The sequence below is a fragment of the Xiphophorus couchianus genome, chromosome 14 (genome assembly GCF_001444195.1).
Source record: "Xiphophorus couchianus chromosome 14, X_couchianus-1.0, whole genome shotgun sequence".
In the NCBI taxonomy this organism is placed as follows: domain Eukaryota; kingdom Metazoa; phylum Chordata; class Actinopteri; order Cyprinodontiformes; family Poeciliidae; genus Xiphophorus; species Xiphophorus couchianus.
This window is the reverse complement of record NC_040241.1, coordinates 19498022-19517626: the sequence shown is the minus strand read 5'-3', so window position 1 is coordinate 19517626 and position 19605 is coordinate 19498022. Positions and strand designations below refer to the sequence as shown.

The window sequence follows — 19605 nt, the reverse complement described above, 5'->3', positions numbered from 1 at the left end:
ATATTCAATCAATTTCAGAAGAAATAAGTCAGAATTGTAAAAACAAAAAAAAAAGATCAGAATTCTGAGAAAAAGTGAATACTGACAACAAAAAATCAGATTTATGAGATTAAAGTTTGAATTCTGACTTAAATATCAGAAAAGTAAAGTCAGAATTAGAAAACAAAATTCTGAGGAAATATTTATTTGTGTATTTAAAGCTGGAATCCTGATTTTAATCTCAGAAGAAAAAAGTCAGAATTGTGAAAAAAAAAAAAATCAGAATTTAAGATTAAATTCTGGAAAAAAGTCAAACACCCAAATCTTGGAAACGCAGAAATTTCCTAATTTTTTCTAACAAATTTCTGACTTTGCAAGCCGAGAAGTTTTTTTCTTAAAAATAGAAATTAATCTTAAAATTTCAGTTTTTCTTAGCAAAGTTTAAACTTTTCACACTCAGAGATGTATTTGTTTTTTCTAGAAAATTTTAGCTTTATCTCAGTTTTTTGGCAAAACTTTTATTTTTTTTTTTTATCTACACTAATACGGTGTTGTACATTTTAGAGCTAATAGCATATTTTTAGTTTAAAGTTCCTCTGCAGAGCGGCTTAAATTGATCAAAACAATAAAAAGCTAATCAGCTCGAATAAAAACAAACCTGAAATGAAAGGAGCGTTTATTCGTCTTTGGAGGAAGTCGATTTGTTTTGCTGATTCCTTAAAGATGAACTGAGTAAATTTACTTGACGTTTGAAGGAGGAAAATGTACCTTTATATTCTGATTGTGGCGCTTCTGCTTCTGCTTCTGAGACCAATTCATTTGCGGCTCTTTGGAAGACGTGAAACGTCATTAGAGGCTTTAAAAAAGGAAAGAAAAACAGGAAACTTTGTGCATACCTGAGAGAAGTTAAAGAAACCGTCGCACAAACCGAGTGTAAAATAACAGAAAAGTAGTAAAAAAAAAAGAGACTCTTTTCTTGCAGACTTTGCAGTTACAGTCTGTTTCATCAGCTCATTTTCTTCTGACTCATCCGTCGGCCGCTGCGATGTGAAATGAAACGGAGCGAGTCAGGAGGGTTCTGTGGAGGGTTCGCCGTGTTCGGACCCCCTAAGGCAGACATGAACACAGTCTCTGGTTCGCGCTTAAAAAATAAACAAAACAAACAAAAAAAACGACCAACACAGGTGTTTTCACGTCCAGGCTACAGCTGTTCGGTCTCCTTAAGGCCAGCTCGGTAGGAGACGACCGTCGCCGTAGCAACAGCAGATCAACTGGACGCCTACTTTCAGGAGGAAATGTTTTGGTTTTGGTTTTAAGACTTAAAGTTGGAGTGTGTAACTTTTATTAAATTTTTTTACGTATTTGTTAAAACTGTCACTATTCTGTGAGAGACAGGTAATTTGAATAAATGCTCAAGATCAAAAACAGCCAATCAGAGCCAGGAGGAGGGCCTTAGCGCTGTCAATCATGGATGCGCTCCTAAATGTGCGAATGGCGTAAAAACAACTCACCATTACAGAAAAACCATTTATCTGCCATCATCGATGGACTTGTTGAAATAAATCAAATAATTAAAACAATGTCAATCATTTCTATTTGGATGATATTTAGTTCTTCTCTTCAGTTTGGTGTTTTGGTCTCAACCAGCCTCTTTTTTTAAATGAAGGACTGTTTTATTTAGAGTGAATTCATTTTAATTCTTGTTCCTGTTGCTCTGTTTATTTATTTTAGATATTTAAAACGACTTCCTGTTCCAGTGTTAAAATGTTCTTTGATCTGTGAGAATGTGTTCTTGCGTTATTATCTTTATTTCTTGAAAATGTTCTCAAAACAAAATTATTTATCACGATAACGTCTGGGACAATTTATCGCCCCAGACGTTATCACAAACTAAATTTGTTGTTGTCACAAGCCAAGCCGTCGGTGGCTACGCTAACTAGCTTTAGCATTCACGATGGGCTCTGCTGACAAGCTGTATTGTAGCAAAGTGCACACTAGCCTGATTGACAGCACTAAGACCCGCCTCCAGGCTCTGATTGGTTGTTTCTTGTTTAAACTGAAATAATCTTGATTATCTGTCTCAAAAACTGTCACAACATGATGACGATTTTAACAAATATTTTTATAAAAGTGACATACTGCCTTAACGGAGCAGCAGGGTCCGGTTCCAGACTCTCAGTAGAACTTGTCGTCGATGCGGAAGTGCGGCCGCGACACGTCGTCGGGGTTCAGGAAGACCGAGATGGACTTCCCGGGGTTCTCCGTCACCAGCTGCTGCAGCCGCTGCGCCAGCTTGTCCTCCGATGGCGAGATGATGCCGTTGGCCGGGTGGAGTCCTGGCGAACCGTGTCCATTGGCGGCGCCGCCCGCCAGCTCCTTCTTCAGTTGGCCTGCCTGCCGCGCCTGGTCCAGGGCGGCCCGCAGGTGTTCGCTGGGGTCCGAACGCACGTGGGCCAGCTTCCTGGCCACCAGCAGCGCCTGGCCGTCGCTCAGGTGCTCCAGCATGTTGCACTGCGGCAGGAAGTAGTTGGGGCAGTTCTTACCCAGGATGCAGTGCGCCAGGTCGTCCAGCAGACCCAGGAGGAGGCGGCCGGGGGCGTCGGGCTCGGGGCAGGACAGGTATGCGGATGGGAGTCGGTCGCAGGCCCAGAACAGCAGCGTGCGCAGGTGGTAGAGGCTGAGGCCGGATCGAGGCCGGGCCAGGATGCGGGACAGAACCGCCTTGGCCGCCTGGAAGGCCTGCGCCATCGGGTACGGGATGCACTTCTTGAGCTGGACCTGGATCAGAACCACACAGGAGCCGGGTTACAGTCAGGACTCACACTAGTTTCCCTCAGCAAAATTCAAGAACTTTTCAGGGTTAGTTTCCACACATTGGAGAAAAAACAAGCGTTTCAATTCACTGTTATTTGGTATCAATTATATTAATAATGTGTTGTGATAAATAACATAAAAAAGAAAAAACTAAAAAATACATCTTGACTGGCCAGTGAACAAAAGGTGACCTATTATGCTTCCTTGAACAGGTCAGACAGGTTTATGGGCAACAACTAAACATGTTCGTTACATAATTCTGGTGAAACAATTGAAGTTTTATCTGGTTTAACTTCAGACAATGAAAAATATAATGTATGTTCATGTGTCTTTCTATTAGGTGAATGAAAATATCTGCGCTCAACTGTAAATATGTTTTCCATATTTAATCAAACGTTAGATTGAACCTGCAAGGAGTTTATGCAGAAACAACCACGTTCCCGACTTCGATCTAAACATTGATGGATCTGGCGTGAGAAAAGACGGCATGGCGTCTCCTGACCTCGCTGCGGGAGAAGGCCAGCCTCCACTCGCGGTCGGGCCGGCCGCCCAGCGGGGAGCAGCAGGGCAGCAGGTAGAACCCGGAGATGGCTTCTTCCTCCGTGATTTTACCGTCCCAGAAGTGGTTGGCCGTCAGCCAGCCCTGGGCCACGGCGGGCCAGCCCCGGAACGACACCACCGGCAGCAGGTCGTACAGAACCCGGCTGGAGCCCGCCTGCAGGAAGGACACACACACACACACAGGTGCTTTTATCGCCCTGGTAACGCCCACACAGAACTGTTGGAAATGATTATTCTGACAATTAATCGAGTGATCAAATGAAAAACAAAAAGTCCCGTTCTGCAGTTCATGTTTTAATTTATTTGCTTAGGACAGTAAACATTAATCAGATATGTTGGAATAAACACAATAGATAAATTTCATCCCTTATTTTAAGACAATTAAGTAGAAAACTCCCCGAAATAGTCAGAGGACAGATGGTTTGATTAAAAGAAACAAACAAACAAAAAAACATCAACAAAAGAAAACATTTTGCACAAGAAATAAGTAACCAACAGAGAGAAAACCAGAATAAGAGACATTATGTTTGCTTTCAAACAATCTTTTTGAGTAAGATGTTTTTGTACTTACACTGCAAAAACACAAAATCTTACCAAGTAATTTTGGTCTAGTTCCTAGTGCAAATATTTTAGTACACATGAAATAAGATAAAACTATCTTACAAATAACTTTTCAGGAAGTTATAGGAGCTTGTTTTAAGTCAATAGTTTGTTAAAATTGCAGAAAAAGTAAGTTAAATAAATAGTTCAATAATCTACCAATAGAACTATAACGTTTTCCATCAATTTGAAGAAATTACTGACTTAAAACAAGGTGTTATATATTTTTATAAAGTCATTTTTAAGTTAGTCTTGTCTATTTTTAATTGCACCAAAATATTTGCACTAGAAACTAGACCAAAAATACTTGGTAAAAATTTTTTTTATATATCAAAGAAAAAATGATAAACTATTTAATCTTTACTTTTAGTGTCAAGTTTTTAGTATAGGAAAAAAGATAAAGTGCAAAACAAATGAGAAGTAACATTAACTTTTAAAATTAACAGCAAAAGTAAATTAAGTGATGCCAACACAAATAATTATCTGGCCGGTGCAGATGGCGCTAAATAGTAAAATATAATTTAGATAAATTGCCTTGAGGAATTTAAATAATTTAAATATTGTTGAATCTCGAAACAAAACTGTCCTTTTTCTATTTTTGTAAAATAATATTTTCAGTGAAGGAAGCAGCAGCGGCTCTGTACCTGGAGGATGATGGTGGTCAGGGGTCCGTTCCTCTCCAGCCGGTCCGGGGTCGGGATGCCTCTCTGCGGGCTGCGCCTCAGCTCCTCCACAGCCTCGCTCACCACCCCCCAGAACCAGTCCACCACCAGGCTGGGCGAGAAGTAGCAGCCGTCCAGGGACTGAGGGGAGCCCAGCGACGGGATGGAGCCTTTACCTGCAAGGCAGAGCAGCATATTACTGGAAAACCTTTCAATGAGGAGACAAGCATAAACATTTTCACATAAACTAATTAACAGGGTATTGTTGTGTTTTCCAGTCACATAGTGCTGTTTTATAGCATAATCAAGTAACTATGTAAAAAAATGCTGTATGTATCAAATATGACTTAAAATAAAATTTCCTTAGTAATATAGCAAATTAAAATGGGGTCTCTGTCTCTTTAAGAAGCTCCTGCTCTTTCTGAAACACCGCCTTCAGAAAGTCATCACAACATGGCTCCTCTATCAACCCTTTAACAGCATTTTTACCAGCGTTTCACTGAAGCAGCTCCTACAATGAGATCAGGAGGTGTTCGCTAATTGCTACCAGCTAGTCTGAAGGAACCGAGTCGGGAGGAGCTGCTCCCAGAAGGCGGGGCTAGGCCCAACCAGGCGTTTTGGACAGTTGAATGGATACCATGGTGATGAAAGGATTTCTCAAACATTCATGAAAGCATCAAAGCAACACTTCAGTTCTGATTCACATTATAACATTATGTAAAGCTCGAAAAGTTGATTTTATGATAAATTTCAGAACGACAGTTTCAAGATGGATGCCATTTTTGAGCCTTTTAACCAAATTATTGCCATAAACTGTTGTTTTTAACTATTCATGCCAACTCTAAAATGACATGAAGCAAAATCAGATCACAAAACTGAAACTCAGCTCAAAAAAGTTCATTTTACATAAAAGTTTTGTTTTTGGGATGATGTGCTGAACTCTAACGAATCAATTACCAAAGCTGACAGATTTTACTAATCCCATGTTATTTTTCTTCTATTTAATAATTAACAATCAGCACTACTTTGCGTTTGTCAAATAAATGTCATAAAAAGCATCAAAGTTTGGGCTTGCACCATGACAGGATGTGTTGGCTCAGGGGGTGTGAACACTTTTGAGAGAAAGGTGTCAAAATCTAATTATTCCACTAGGAACCATCGACTCAAGTGGATATTTTCATCCTTCAGGGACACATTTGGTGCGACACTTTCTGTCATCTAGCCTGATTTAATCAGCTCCCCTGCCTCGACAATTACAGCTCCCTGAAATCTGGTGGGAAATGTTATTACACATCCAGAAAATCCAGCTGACGCTTCGTCCCAAACTGCTAAAACTTAAACAGATTCATATCAATAAATGTCATTACTCCCCCACCCGCCCTCACCAGCGTGCGGCAGATTGATTTTCTGGAGTAATCTGCAAACCGCTGCGTTATCTTGCACTTTCCACCGCTTAGTTCTGCTTCATGAGTTGAACTCAGAACCTTTCTGAGGGCTTTTATTGTGAAAAACGGCCCGTCTGCTGCGGGCTGTCGGCTGAAATTGCATCACAGCATCGTGCATCAGAAGAAAACATGCGCTCAATCCAATCTGCAGCAACACTTTCATCTTTGTTTATTCCATCCAGTCGCTCGTCTTTCACTCTCTCTCTCTCTCTCACCCATCTCCTCCTCCTCCTCGTCTTCCTCGGCGGGGAGCCCGCTGTCCTCCTGGCAGCAGACGCTCCAGCGCGACAGGACGTTGGAGTCGCAGAGGCGCAGGCTGAGCCAGGAGTGGCACGGCGGCGAGCGCCTCATGTCCAAGGTCACCGGCTGGTTGCGGTCGTGCAGCTTCAGGGCGGGAACCAGCAGGGTGAAGTCCAGGTCGAAGTCGGCCCCCTTGGCGTACTCGCCCAGGTCCTCCGGGTTCAGGTCCAGGACGCCTTCCCGGGCACCGCCGGACAGCAGCAGGTACTCGTTGGCCACCGGGAGGCGCTGGTCCACCTTCTGGACTAAACCTGGCAAGGTTGGAGGGGAGAGGGGAGAGTTTGGTGATTTCAGGAGGGAGGCAGAGGAGAATAGTTTCACCAAAGGTCATAGGTCACACAGATCTGGCTGGACCGCTCACTGACCAGCAGCTGCTTTCCCTGTTTACAAATGAGAATAGTCTTTGGTGGTTTAGTTTGGTTAATTTAAATTTTTTCCCCAACTTTAAGCTGCTTAAGGCTCAACTAATAGAAGCTTTTTTTTATTAGACTTTAGTGACATCTGCTGGTGAAGTTGTAGATTCCAACTGAGGAAAAAAAAGCAGATGAGAAACACAATGACTAAAATATTAAGTAGTTCCGGACAATAAATGAAAAACAATATATATCGCGTTAGACATGTGATCAATATCAATAGATAATATGTCTGATAGAATAATCAATAATTTCACTGAACTCCAAGCTAGACCTGCATAGCATTCTGGGAAATGTAGGCAGAAGAAAGGTTTAGCCGCTCAGCCTCTTATGGCTAAGCTAGGTAAGTAACATGGACTAATTAACTCACTCACTCTTTGGTTACCTAGCAACTTACTCACTCTTTGGTTACCTAGCAACGACCTGCTGAGTAACTGGCGCAGCAGCAGTTTAAGGTTTGTCCACTGTGCCTCATAACTGCTTAAAAATAAAAACTACAGGGTGTAAAAACTGTGGATAAAACAGGGAAGGTCATGCCACTAGTCTGGCAAAACTTCAGATAAAACAAAAAAACTAACTAATAATTATCAACCAAAATGAAAGTCTTATATTGTTATCGTTTTGAGCCAAATTGCTAAGTCCTAATAGGGCTGAAACGATTAATCAAATTAATTGATTATTGAAATAAATTAGAGATTACTTTATATTTTAACACACTGGCATAAGTGTTAAAGCAAAAATTAGATTTTTTTTACATTTATTTAATCAGGTAAAGTTGGTTTCCTGTCTTATCTTTCCTGGCTTTTTAGCAACATCTGCTGGTCAAGTTGTAGATTGCAACTAACAGCGACCCCTGGAGCCAATGATGGATATAAAAAATCATGCCCATTGTTTGTCCCTTCTGGGCTCCTGTACTAAAAAAGCTTCATTTTCTGGCAGAGACAAATAGTTTGAGGTTTCAGAAAACATATTTATGAATAATGTATCGCCGTCAGAGCAGCTCGTTCCCGTAAACCTCACACAGCGGGAAATGAAGCGTCAGGAAAAGGCACGAGATGCATCGTTTCCCTGTTGCATCCTAAATCCTGCCAGTACCAGAACTCCCCAGAGTCTGAAACCATTCTTTCCTCAACTCTGAAAACTTTATAAGAGAAACTCAAGTCTCCAAATCCCTCCATGACTACTTAGCTGTGTTGTGTACTTTTCGGGCTCTGGGATCGTGGGAACCTCCCTGGAGTAAATTTTCTCTGCCCATTTAAAAAGAGAGAACCGAGAGGAAAGTCTGATCTGATGGAGAAGTGGCCCACAGGCGACTGCTACCTGCTTCAGGTCGGAGGTGAAGCGCAGACGACGCAGGGGAGAGACGGTGAGGAAGGGTGTTTATTAGCCAGAGGGGATTTAGGACAATCTTTCTCAGACTGTGGTCTGTGAGGTACAGCATGTAAACAACCGTTAATTTGCCACGACTTTAGCTCAAAGTATTGGGTCAAATAGCCAAGAAAAGAGCTTCTATTGGAGTGGAGCGAAAATTAAAAAACCGTATCAATTAGCGAGCGCCACACTTTCTGCTATAAGTTTGAAGTTCTTCCAAAAAATAATAAAAAATTAAATTACATTTTTTAATTGAAAACTGTTAAACAGGTCAGCAGGACAAACCAGCACACGCCCACACACACGGCAAACACTCCCAGCGCCGTCTGAATGTGGAAAATGGAGCCAATTTCCTTCTGGTTTCACAGCCACGGATTAACCTTAATCCTGTAACGGATGTACGTCTCCAGGAGAGGACGCTTTCCCGGCCCAAAAGAGTCATTTCGTGTCCCATCAGAGGGAAACCCAGGCAGAATTTCAGTAAATTATAATCATAAGTTACGCTGAACTGCTGTGAATTTAAACTCACATTACAGCAGCTACAGTCATTTTTACAGCCTCCATTTAACTACCAAGCACCCACCAGGGAGGGATCACTAAGAAACCTGAGTGATTTACCTCAGAGTGAGAAGCAAAGACACAGTTATTACTTCAAACATCCATACTTTAACTAGAAACTAAGACTTTCTTTAATATTTGTTGTTTAAAGAGGGAAATCCTCTATTTCCATTAGACCAGGCATGAGGCTCTTTAGACCTGGGCTGCAACTAATGATTATTGTACTTATCGATTAATCAATTATTCACACGGTTAAGCGGCACATTCTGCAGATTTTTCATCTAACCACTTAAAGCTGCTGTATGCAACTTTTATTTAAAAAATATGTTTTTTACATATTTGTTGAAACTGTCACCATGTTGACAGAATGAGGAATAATCTGTGAAAAGATTGAGCTCCTCCACCTCCTCCCTGAGCCAAAAACAACCAATCAGAGCCAGGAGCAGGGGCTTAGCGCTGTCAATCAACCTCATGTACGCATTTCTAAATGTGCTAAAGGCAGAGAAACAACTTACCATCACAGGAAAACCGTTTATCCGCTGTTATCAACTAGCCTTACCATTCATGACATTCTGTACTAGCTGCAGCGAAGAGCAGAGCGGCATGCACACGGGCATGATTGACAGCGCTAGGACCCGCCTCCTGGCTCTGTCTGGTTGTTTCGAGTTAGCACTGGGAGCTAGATTTTTTTCACAGTCTAATATTGTACTGTCACTGGCCCCATTGTGACAGTTTTACCAAATATGTTTTATAAAAGCTATAATCTGCAGCTTTAATCTCTTAAATTAATGCGGTGGTGTACAAACATTTTAGCACGGGGTCAAAAATGTCAAGTGGGGCAACAAAATCTGAAAAAACGGACAGTGTTTTTATTTATTTGTACCGGCTAAATAAACAAACTAAACATTCAATATTTTAATGAAATAACCAAAACAGCCCGACGTCTGTAGACGGGATGTGTAAGTTGTAGATTTACAACCAAAAAATGGTCCTGCAGTTTGGCCAGAAAAAAGAAACAGCAAAACATAAATTTTTCATCTGGTTATGAATTTTTTTGTGTCTTTTTAACAACAAGAATAGAATATGGTTACTCTTGCTTTATTTTGACAAGTTGCCCATAACTGCATTTTAGTCAAAGAATCAGAATGTTTTTGATCCCTGTTACTAATAAGTTAAATTAAAAGTAGAAAAACTGGATGAATACTTTGTGTTGTATCTTACATTTTTCATTTTAATCCTTTTAAAATCTGCATCAACTACATGAGCTGTGATCAAGGGCCACCAAGAGTCATTCCGAAGGCCAAAAATGGCCCCTGGACCGCACTTTGGACACCCCTGAATTAATGGGAGCGTCTAAAAGTTTCCAAAGTAATCACAACAAATTAAAATGACAGATTTTTTTTCAAACTAACTTAAGTACATTTTAACTGCCTGAAGAAAAAACTAAATTGACAGAACAGATTTACAGATTTACGAAAACTCAACATCAATAGCTGCAACATTGGCTCTTGAATGCTGACCACTGGTTTAAACAAAAACATGCAACATAAACCTCCAGACTTGAGTTCAACAATCTCCAGTCTAATTCAGACTAATCAGCTTCACCTCACTGTTTATGATTTCACACTACGGCAGGAGATCAGTAAAAGATGCTTTAGATGCTAAAATGCCTGCTCTGTAGGGGTGTGTGTGTGTATATGTGTGTGTAAGTGAGATCGGGATGAGAAATGAGAGACGTGGTGTGTCTGAACCACCTGCAGAGAGGAAGCCGTCGGTGTCATTTCGGTTCCTGTTTGCGGCTTTGATCACGGTAATACCGCCGTTTTACCCGTCGCTAAATGACAGTAAATTATCAGCAAAGTGGAGAAAAACCACAGCAGGTTGAGACTTTTACAGCAGCTCTGTTGACTCTGACTTCTTTAATTGAATCTGTTTTGCAGACGGTAGCTATTCTCCAGGTCTCGACTGACTATTTCTTTAGATTCTCTACATAAATATAACAAACTGGATGTTAAGACAAACGATACAGATGTCTCATGGAAAAACAGAAACACAAAGAGTTTGAGACGTCTCAGCTGGAAGTAAGCTGAATTATTTCTCTTAAAAAAGAAATTAAATATTGTTGTCTCTCATCAACCAAGTGGTTCAGTGGACAGGAAGTATATCCAGTAGCAGTCAGTGTTGCATTGGCGCTCAAGAAGCCTCTGACTAAAGACATTGATTATCAGTACATCCTAACAGCATAACTGTGTTTTTGTGTTAAACATTTCTCTCACTAGCACTACATTAGCTTGTTTGTTTTCAGTTGTATTTACCCAGAATTCCCTGCACTGTAGTCTACTTCCTGCTTTTGGAGTTTTGTATTCAAGCCACACCAGAGTTCACGTCAACCGAACGGAGACACTGGATTTTAGGTGAACCAGAGTTTGTGTTTTTGGTCTTACCTCAGAGTTCACACTTCCCCAAATCAACCAGACTTTCTAGACCACAGGAATCAAACTCCAGTCCTCCAGGGCCGCTGTCCTGCAGTTTGTAGATGTGCCACAGGTACAAAACACTGGAATGGCTTAATTACCTCCTCCTTGTGTAGATCAGTTCTTCAGAGCCTTGCTGATTACCTTATTATTCTATTCAGGTGTGGTGCAGCAGAGGCACATCTAAAAGTTGCAGGGCAGCAGCCCTCCAGGACTGGAGTTTGACACCCCTGTTCTAGACAATCGGGCTGGAGTTTGATTAAAGAGGACTAAACATGAAACCTTAGTTTTATTTGGTTGTACGGTTAAAGAGTTGGACAGAGAGTTGGAGATATCATCCATTCCCATTGTGATTGATGGAAGAGTTGATCTGAACTTCCTCCTGTCTCTGCTCTGCATCCATTAAACCTCGTCTTCAACTTCTCTGGCTTTCCTAATCAGCTTTTCCCAGTTGTAAAAAACAATATATGGGAAAATGTTCAGAGAAAATCAATAGTTTTTGAGTCAATCTGAAGACGACCCAAACTAGATTTTCCAGCTATCCGAGATACAAATGAGGATTTTTCATGAACACTCAGACAAAAGGTCAGACAATCCCGTCATCCTCTGATAGCGGCTAATCGTTTGACTCGCTGCCTCAGGAACACTTGGAGATTTTAAACCCTTAATCATCTAATTGAAGACTCTGTCAAACGATGTCATGCGGTGTCAAAACCCCAGTCATGTTCAATTAGGAGCCGAGAAGACTCTTTAAACAAAGGATCAGATGTGACATCTTTCGCCTTGAGCCACAAAGACGCTGCTCGCTGTTTCAATCAGAGACAGCTGTGTGATCTGCAGCAGGAGGCTGCGAATCCATCAGCATCTGCTGGGATATTCGCCGACACGCCGGTTTTCCCAACCGTAAAAACTCAACGCCGCTGTCAGCCAAACAACAGCGTTGGCTCTGATTGGGTTTTGCATCTGAGCTGATGAAACTTGTTGCACAAAGAGCGGCTGATCAAATGAGGATTTTGATTCGTCTTCTTGTCCCAGCTGCTGAGCAAAGATGTGCTCCCAAATCGGAAACGCCGCTAACGGAGGGTTAGTTGGGCGTGCGATAATAAAGCGGAGGTTGGTTTCTGGCGCCTGGCCCCTCGACGCCTGAGACACAGAACATCTGGATCAGAAAGATGCCTCCATAAAGGGAGAAAATCTGGAATAAAAAATAACTTTTTTCCTTTAAATGAAGTGAAGGATTTTAGCAGAAATATTCAGCAGCGGTTGGATCATTCTCCACAGAATTAGAATCTCTAATAGACATCCACTCATAATTATCATCTTTCAACGATTTAAATCAAGGTTCAAATTGATTTGGAGTAAATTAAATCAATTAAAAATGTTAAATTTCCTTTTTAGTTGCCATTTTGGCAACTAAAAAGCTTTTTTTTTTTTTGCCAACATTGTGTGAACAATCAAAGGTTTTCAGTTTGGTTTCGAGCGTAAAAAGGACAAAAGGAAAAAGAGTGTATATACAAGCATTATTTTACATATAAGAAAAACTAAAAACTACATTTGTAACAGCACAAATATGCTAAAACTGTTTCTGTGGAAGCCAACCTGAAAGAAAACGTCTAAACAGTTTGTGTCCAAGATGTGTGGGGTCTGCAGAGAACTGTACAAGCTGAGGACTCACAGAAAGCTGAGCAGAAGAGTTCAGTTATCTATTTGCATTTTTATGTGTGTGATGGGACAAAATTTTAATTGAGTTAGTTGCTGGATTTGTAATTAATTTATCCCACTTTAAATGAAAACCATATATCTATAAAATAAGCAACATTTTGTTGCTACATTACTGAGTAAAAAGACATACGAGCTCAAGAACACAAAATATATTTATTGTTTTTAATCTTTTATTTAGGTTATCGCTTTTAAAGCAAGAAAAGCGTCTTCGTTGTCCGTCGTTTGTGGTTGTTGTTTGTGCGTCAGATTTACAGGCGTACCAGAAACACGAACACAAAGGTTCCGCTCAGAACTTTTGTATGTAAAAACAAAAATGCCTTAAAATAAATGTAATTAAATGGAATTAACACGTTAAAGTCCCGGCTATGCTTTTTAAAAAGTTTTCTGAATTTGTTATCTTTAATTCACCTTCTTCACAGCTAATAACATTTAACCTGTGATGTTGCCTCACTGGGAATAGAAAGAAAAAAAATCACAGAAGTTGATTCTTCTTTCACCTGATTTAGATTTTTAGCGTAAAATTGCTAAAAACAAGAAAGAAGAAATCCCTCTGGACATATCTGGCTCTCCTTACAGTGCAGTTTAAGGTTTTAACCTGTTTTTTGATACAAATGTCCATCTCTGGACCCAAACAGAAAGATGTTCATGACTTCTGACGCTTTGATCGAAAGCTGGAGTCTTCCCTTAGCTCAGGGAGAGGAGGACCTCTGAACAGTGGGGATTCATTTCTTCTTCATCTTAAAAGATTTATATAGTAGCCCCCCCCAAACCAAATTGTTTACCCACACATGAGGTAAATAAGAGCATGAGAATCTGTCAGGCTGTGAGGAAAATCACCATATCTGTTTGCGAGTTTAATCTCCTCTCCTGCCTTTTCCTTGACAGCCCGAGTGAGAATCCCTCTGCAGCTCAAACTTTAGAAAAGAGCAGCCCAGCGCCTGAAATACGACTCCCCCAGATCAGGACGATATCTGCTTCTTTTCATCAAAGCCGCCCCACGTTCGGCTTTACAACCCCAAAATCTAAACGCAAACTTTCCAACTGTTCAAAGTGTCAAACTTTTATTTGTTCCCTCCTTCGCACCGGTGAGCCGCCGGTGATTGAGCCGCCTGGAAGACCTAAAGGAGCCGTCAGGAGATGTTCAAGAAAACGACGGGAGCAGCAAAGAGACTCCTGCAGGGGGAAATGAGTGATGTGTGTCTGCGTGTGGTGGCAAGAAGATGAGAGAGGAAAGGCTGGAGCCCAGTTTGATTTGTGCCGTTTCTCACTGGGTGAGGCGAAGAAGAGAGAAGAAGAGTGATCCATCAACCAGCAAACTGCAGAGGAAAACCGGCTAATAAGATACGGAAACACTGAGCATGAAAAACGACTTCTAAACAAGCCGTCCCGTAATGTTTAACTGGTTTATATCAACGCACACCAGAGAGGCCAGGAAGATGAGCTGTTAGAAGACAGAAAGGAGAAACAGTGACACCTGTTGGACAGACTTTCATATGTCATCTTTTGTTTTTAACTTGCAACAAAAAGCAAAAACTAGCCATCGGTTTTCTAAGGGTTTACAACAAAGTTTGCAGAGTAGATTCATTCAGAATCAAGAAATGTAAGCTTTGCAAATCAGCACTATATATATATATATATATATATATATATATATATATATATACAGTATATATTAAGGTTACTGTGTTTAACCTTTTATAACACAACTTGTCCAGGTGTGTTTATCTCAGATGTAGAAACTCCCACATCGAATAAAAAATGGGCAAATAAAAGATAACTTGTCTCCTTTTACCTTTTCTACTTTGACAATCACTTTGTCATCTTTCTGCAAAACATTTCAAATGATCACAGAAAAAGCGGAGCAGCAAAGCTCCCCATTTGTCCAGTGACACCACAGTAAACTAAAACAAATTCCTAATAAACCTGGAAAATAAATACAACACTGTAAATCTTATGAGCAAATACACATTTCTACTGCTGCGACATTACAGTGGCACAAGCTACAACCAATAACAGAAATAGAAAAAGAAACAACTTGTTCTGGCTCACTCATTTTCTTCACGTAGAAGCGGCTCAAAACAGAAACACAGCGGAGAACATTTCCAGAACTCCCAGAATAGCACCAGTGCCGATTTATTTACCTCTGGAGTCAGAAAGTGACTCTGGGAAAGACACCAAACCCGACCTAAAGGTGTTTCAGAGAGAAACGCTGCAGACCAGACTCAGAATCAAGCTGACTAAAGCTAATGCGGAGTATTTCTTCACAGAAAAAAAATAAATAAATGGAAAAGCTCCTTCAGTGACAAAATGTTGCATCCCAGGTGCATAAAGGAGCGTTACCACAGATCCTTCCTCCCAGCAGCTCAGTGAGTTGTTTACATCCCTGCTGTTATTTTAATATTCCATCAGTCACAATGTGGCTACCCCAAAAGATACGTACCAACCTAAACATTACACATTCAAAGCAATAACTGAATGATTTAAAACAACTTAAAGCTGTAGCAAACAAGGCTGGACAAGAATGCTGTCACTATGGAGTAGCAGGTAAAAACCCTGAAGATTAGTCAGAGTGATTAACATCTGAGCCTCAACAAGTTTCAATCAGATTTATTATTTTGTTCTTAAATTTACCAGGTAAAGCCAATAATCGCATGAGAAACTGTTTACAAGGATTTATATGAACAACATTCTGATGTGTAATGACGGCACTTGGAAAAATGTAATGATTTAGTTGTTGATTTTTTGTGCTTTTATGATGTAAAGCACTTTGAACTGCTTGTTGTTGAGATGTGCTACACAAATAAACTTGAATTGATAACTACGTAATAACCAACAGGATTCATTGCCCTAAAAAAAATACAGTGAGTCCTTATCAATTATCTGACCTTAAAGCTGCACTATGTAACTTTTATTAAAAATATTTTTTACATATTTATTGAAAATGTCTCCATTTTGTGACAGTTTGCTATGAGACAGATAATCTGTGAAAAGATCAATCTCCTCCACATTCTCCCTAAGTTGTCAACTGAAGAAATGGACCAGAAACAACCAATCAGAGCCAGGAGGCGGGTCTTAGCGCCATCAATCATCTTTGTGAACGTGCTGATACATGTTTAGAGACAGAGAAACATCTTGGTGCAAAAGGAAAAACAATAATTCGCCATCATTGGTGGCTATGCTAAATAGCCTTAGCATTCACAACAGGCCATGCTGATGGAGAGAGCAAGGCGGAGAGTGTGAGCGGCACGCACATGACATGATTGACAGCGCTAAGAGCCGCCTCCTGCCTCTGATTGGTTGTTTCCAGTTAGCATTGGAAGAAGGCAGATTATTAGCCTCATCCATAATGCCACGACAAGGTGACAGTTTCAACAAATGTGTAAAAGTTACATAAGAGAAATAAACTCAATGTTTTGTTTTTTTTACCGAGCATGTTGAAGATGAAGTCCTTGGCAGTGTGGACCTCTAAGGCGGTCTGGTCTCCGAACTCCCCCTGCTCCAGCAGCACCAGCTCCGACACCTGGGCCGACAGCTGCTCCAGCGTGGCCCCTGAGCGGAAGTCCACCTCGGACAGCTTCTTAACGGGGGCCGGCGAGCGCGGCGTCACCGCGTTCATCAGCGACTCCATCTCAGCAACCCTGAGGACAGAAGAAGACGACAAAAAGCAGAAAGCTTTGTTTAAAAAGAAAGAGTTTCTCCCGTTAATTACAGGTTTTATTTACTTCAGTTTATGTTATTTTGTTAGTTTGAATTAAATATTATAAACTTGCTGGTCATTTTGCTTTAATTCATCAAAAACACTTAACTACCAAGAGAAAAACTGATATGCCACAAAATGGTTGTATAACTTTTATTTTGTCTAAACATTTTTGGATAAGAAATTAAAAGGTTTTGACTCTACCTGAATAGTTACAGTTACTGAGGATTTCTATGTACCAAAATGACACAATGAATTTCCCTCCATCTAAATGAAGAGCTTTCATTCATTTGACTTATGTGCTGCCTGCTGTTAATCATGAGACTCTGGGTTGTTTGTGCAGAGGAATAGAGCCTCATAACACATTAAACCAAAAGAAAAATTAACATAAAAACAAAGTTTTCTGATATTTATACAAGTTAAGGCTCTGTTTCCTTAAACAACTCAACCTTGTAATCACAATGTGTTAAAAAAAAAAAAACATTTCTACATCTATTTTGACATATGACCAACTATTGTAGTTCATTTTTTAGTAGAATGTGGGAAGATTTTTGCAGACTTTGTGGTTTGGTTTAATCATAATGGTTCCAGTTTGAGCTTGAATCCCAGCATTTTAACTGTATTCTCAATGTTTAGGCATTTTAACTGTGAATGACAGTATTAGTGAGTCTGGGCTCCCTGTATTTGAGTTTACAGTACTGGCAAAATTATAGTTTTGTAACATTAATAAACTTTTATATGAAAAACAGGCAAAGCACAACTAAGAGTAGAACATTAAGGAAATAGCACTTTGTGAAAGTTTCAAGGCAATATAAAAAGGTCAAACTAATGTCAATTTTTGAGTATTTATGCATTTATTACACTAGAATTTAGTATTTTCTACAGGCAGTCAGTGATTTGTTTACAATTATGCAGGTTTCGCTTTTGCAAAATTTTCTACCACCTTTTTCCCTCCACTAAACTTTCTGTAAATATGCTTGGGTACAGCACTATAGACTGTGTGGATTATCCTCTTTGTGGAGAATCAGCTTTCTTTCGTATGATTTTCTAAGCCATGAGAGGGTCATAACATATTTCTGAATAAAATTTTTTTATTCTTATAGAATCTTCTAATTTTCTGATTAAGTGAATTTGGAATCAGCACAATTACTAAAGTACAACTAAGGCTGTATGTTAGTAATATTGTACTTAATATTTTGAATTGAGTTACTGAAACAAACGAATAATGAACCAGCTCTATGATTTAAATTCACCTCAACATGATCTTCGCAGAATTTAAAATGTGTTAAGATTATATTTTAAATTAAATAATTTTCACATATTATAGTATTCTTAATAAAACGTTAACAAAGTGTCTTCAGTCAGAGGTTTCTTCCGATTCACTGTAACACAGACCGCTACAGGAGATGGTTCCTGCCCACAGCCATGTGCAATGACTCCATGAAGAAAATTATATAATAGTGACGTTTACTTTCCCTCTGGGATTAATACAATATGCAATTTAAATGAAATGGATAGTCTACACGTCCTCAACCTGGTTTACATATTTTGTTTACGTTGCTATGGAAACGCGGATCCTCCCTGCAGCGCAGACGGGCACGTGAGACGACGGTTGATGGAGTTAGCGGATTAAATGAACGAGTCCAAAAACATTTTACATAGCAGAACGAAAACTTTCACCTGGAAGTTCAGAGTTGAAAACAGGGTGTTTGGGTCTGAAATGGGAAACTGTTGTTGAAAAGTGTCACAAAATAATCAGGGGCGGGGGAGAAAAGTTGTAAACAAAGTTGTGTCGCGTTGGAACGCCAACACGGCCTCTGCCCCCATAAACTGGGTCAATTAGCGAGCCAGCTGCTAAGCTATTAGCCGACAAAATTAGCCTACCTGCTGTCCAACAGTTCACACCTACTACACCTTTCATACAAGAAATTATCTTGAACTGTTGTAGCAAGAGTGTTAAAATAGCTACAATATCTCTAACACACAACTGGACATGTTGCATTCAGGCGGCACCCAGAAAGAGCTAATTTAGGATATTAGCCAACTAGCTTTGGCAAATTAGCACTATAGCTAACATGTCAGATTTGACATGTTAGCAAACAAACACACATCCACAGTCACACACAGATGCGTGTATCCCCACACGCACACACGGCTTCGTTTAGCTTCAAGACAACACACACACACACACACACACACACACACACACACACACAGATCCATGACAAATGATTAGCCGAGAGGCTAAAAGCTGCTCTCCAGCACACAAACACACCCTTTGAAAACGGCGAAGTGCGGCACTTTCTTCGCTATCTCCTGCCTCTGCTGCTTTTCTGGTCCCCGAGCTCCAATCCGCCTTCCTCAGCTGTCATTTCCAACAGGATCCGAGCGCCACCACCGCTACCACCTTCCCCCTGGCAACACCGTCCCACAAATCATGGTCCTACTCAAAGGATCCAGGGATTAGCCAGCATGGGTGGTGGAATGGAGTGGAGTGTACGCCCCACGCAGAGGGGAGAAAAACACACACACACACGCCGGTGTCTGAGGTCAGAGTTATGATTGAAAACGGGTCTGTGTCCCTGTGGAGAAGATAAAATGCAGAGTTCAGGTTTAGCTAGAGGAGGAACAGGGAGGTTTCATGGCTCTACAGCAGAGATGAATCCCTCATCTGCCGTATTTGGACATGAATGCGGATCCAAAACTGCCAGCATGTTTACAATAACTGAGAAAAATGCTATGTAAAATACAAGCGATTGTCACACCTGCTCATAAAACTAGATCCTATTATGGTAATGCTGCTGGAATTAGAGGAATCCATACCCTGGAGATTTGATGAGTGTGTGGGAATTATTTGAGGGCAGACGAGGACAGGCTGTTCCTTAATCCAAGTAATACCACACAATTATTATGTTTTTCCTGAGCTATTATTTAAAGCACAACTATGGGGAATTTTGCTTGTTGTCAAATCTAATGCACATTTTTCAACAGTTACTTACAAAAACATTG

At 40.4% G+C, this 19605-nt stretch overlaps 1 protein-coding gene across 1 annotated transcript; it reads right to left on the bottom strand.

The window, feature by feature from the left end:
• Window positions 1–222: 222 nt before the first annotated feature.
• tmem102 (transmembrane protein 102) lies at window positions 223–19605 on the bottom strand. Its single transcript, XM_028038901.1, has 6 exons — window positions 18872–19605; window positions 16326–16537; window positions 6277–6612; window positions 4599–4792; window positions 3296–3508; window positions 223–2757 (listed from the first exon to the last, which is right to left on the bottom strand). The coding sequence occupies exons 2-6, from the start codon at window positions 16525–16527 to the stop codon at window positions 2155–2157; spliced, it is 1548 nt and encodes a 515-aa protein (XP_027894702.1). The 5' UTR covers window positions 16528–16537; window positions 18872–19605; the 3' UTR covers window positions 223–2154.

What these genes read in the sequence shown, in the direction of transcription:
- tmem102 (XM_028038901.1), bottom strand. Translation starts at nt 16,527, where the DNA reads ATGGAGTCGCTGATGAACGCGGTGACGCCGCGCTCGCCGGCCCCCGTT. An exon ending in CTTCATCTTCAACATGCTCG is followed by an intron (nt 6,613 to 16,325) that starts GTAAAAAAAACA and finishes CAACCTTGCCAG; the next exon opens with GTTTAGTCCAGAAGGTGGAC. An exon ending in TGACCACCATCATCCTCCAG is followed by an intron (nt 3,509 to 4,598) that starts GTACAGAGCCGC and finishes TCCTTCCTGCAG; the next exon opens with GCGGGCTCCAGCCGGGTTCT.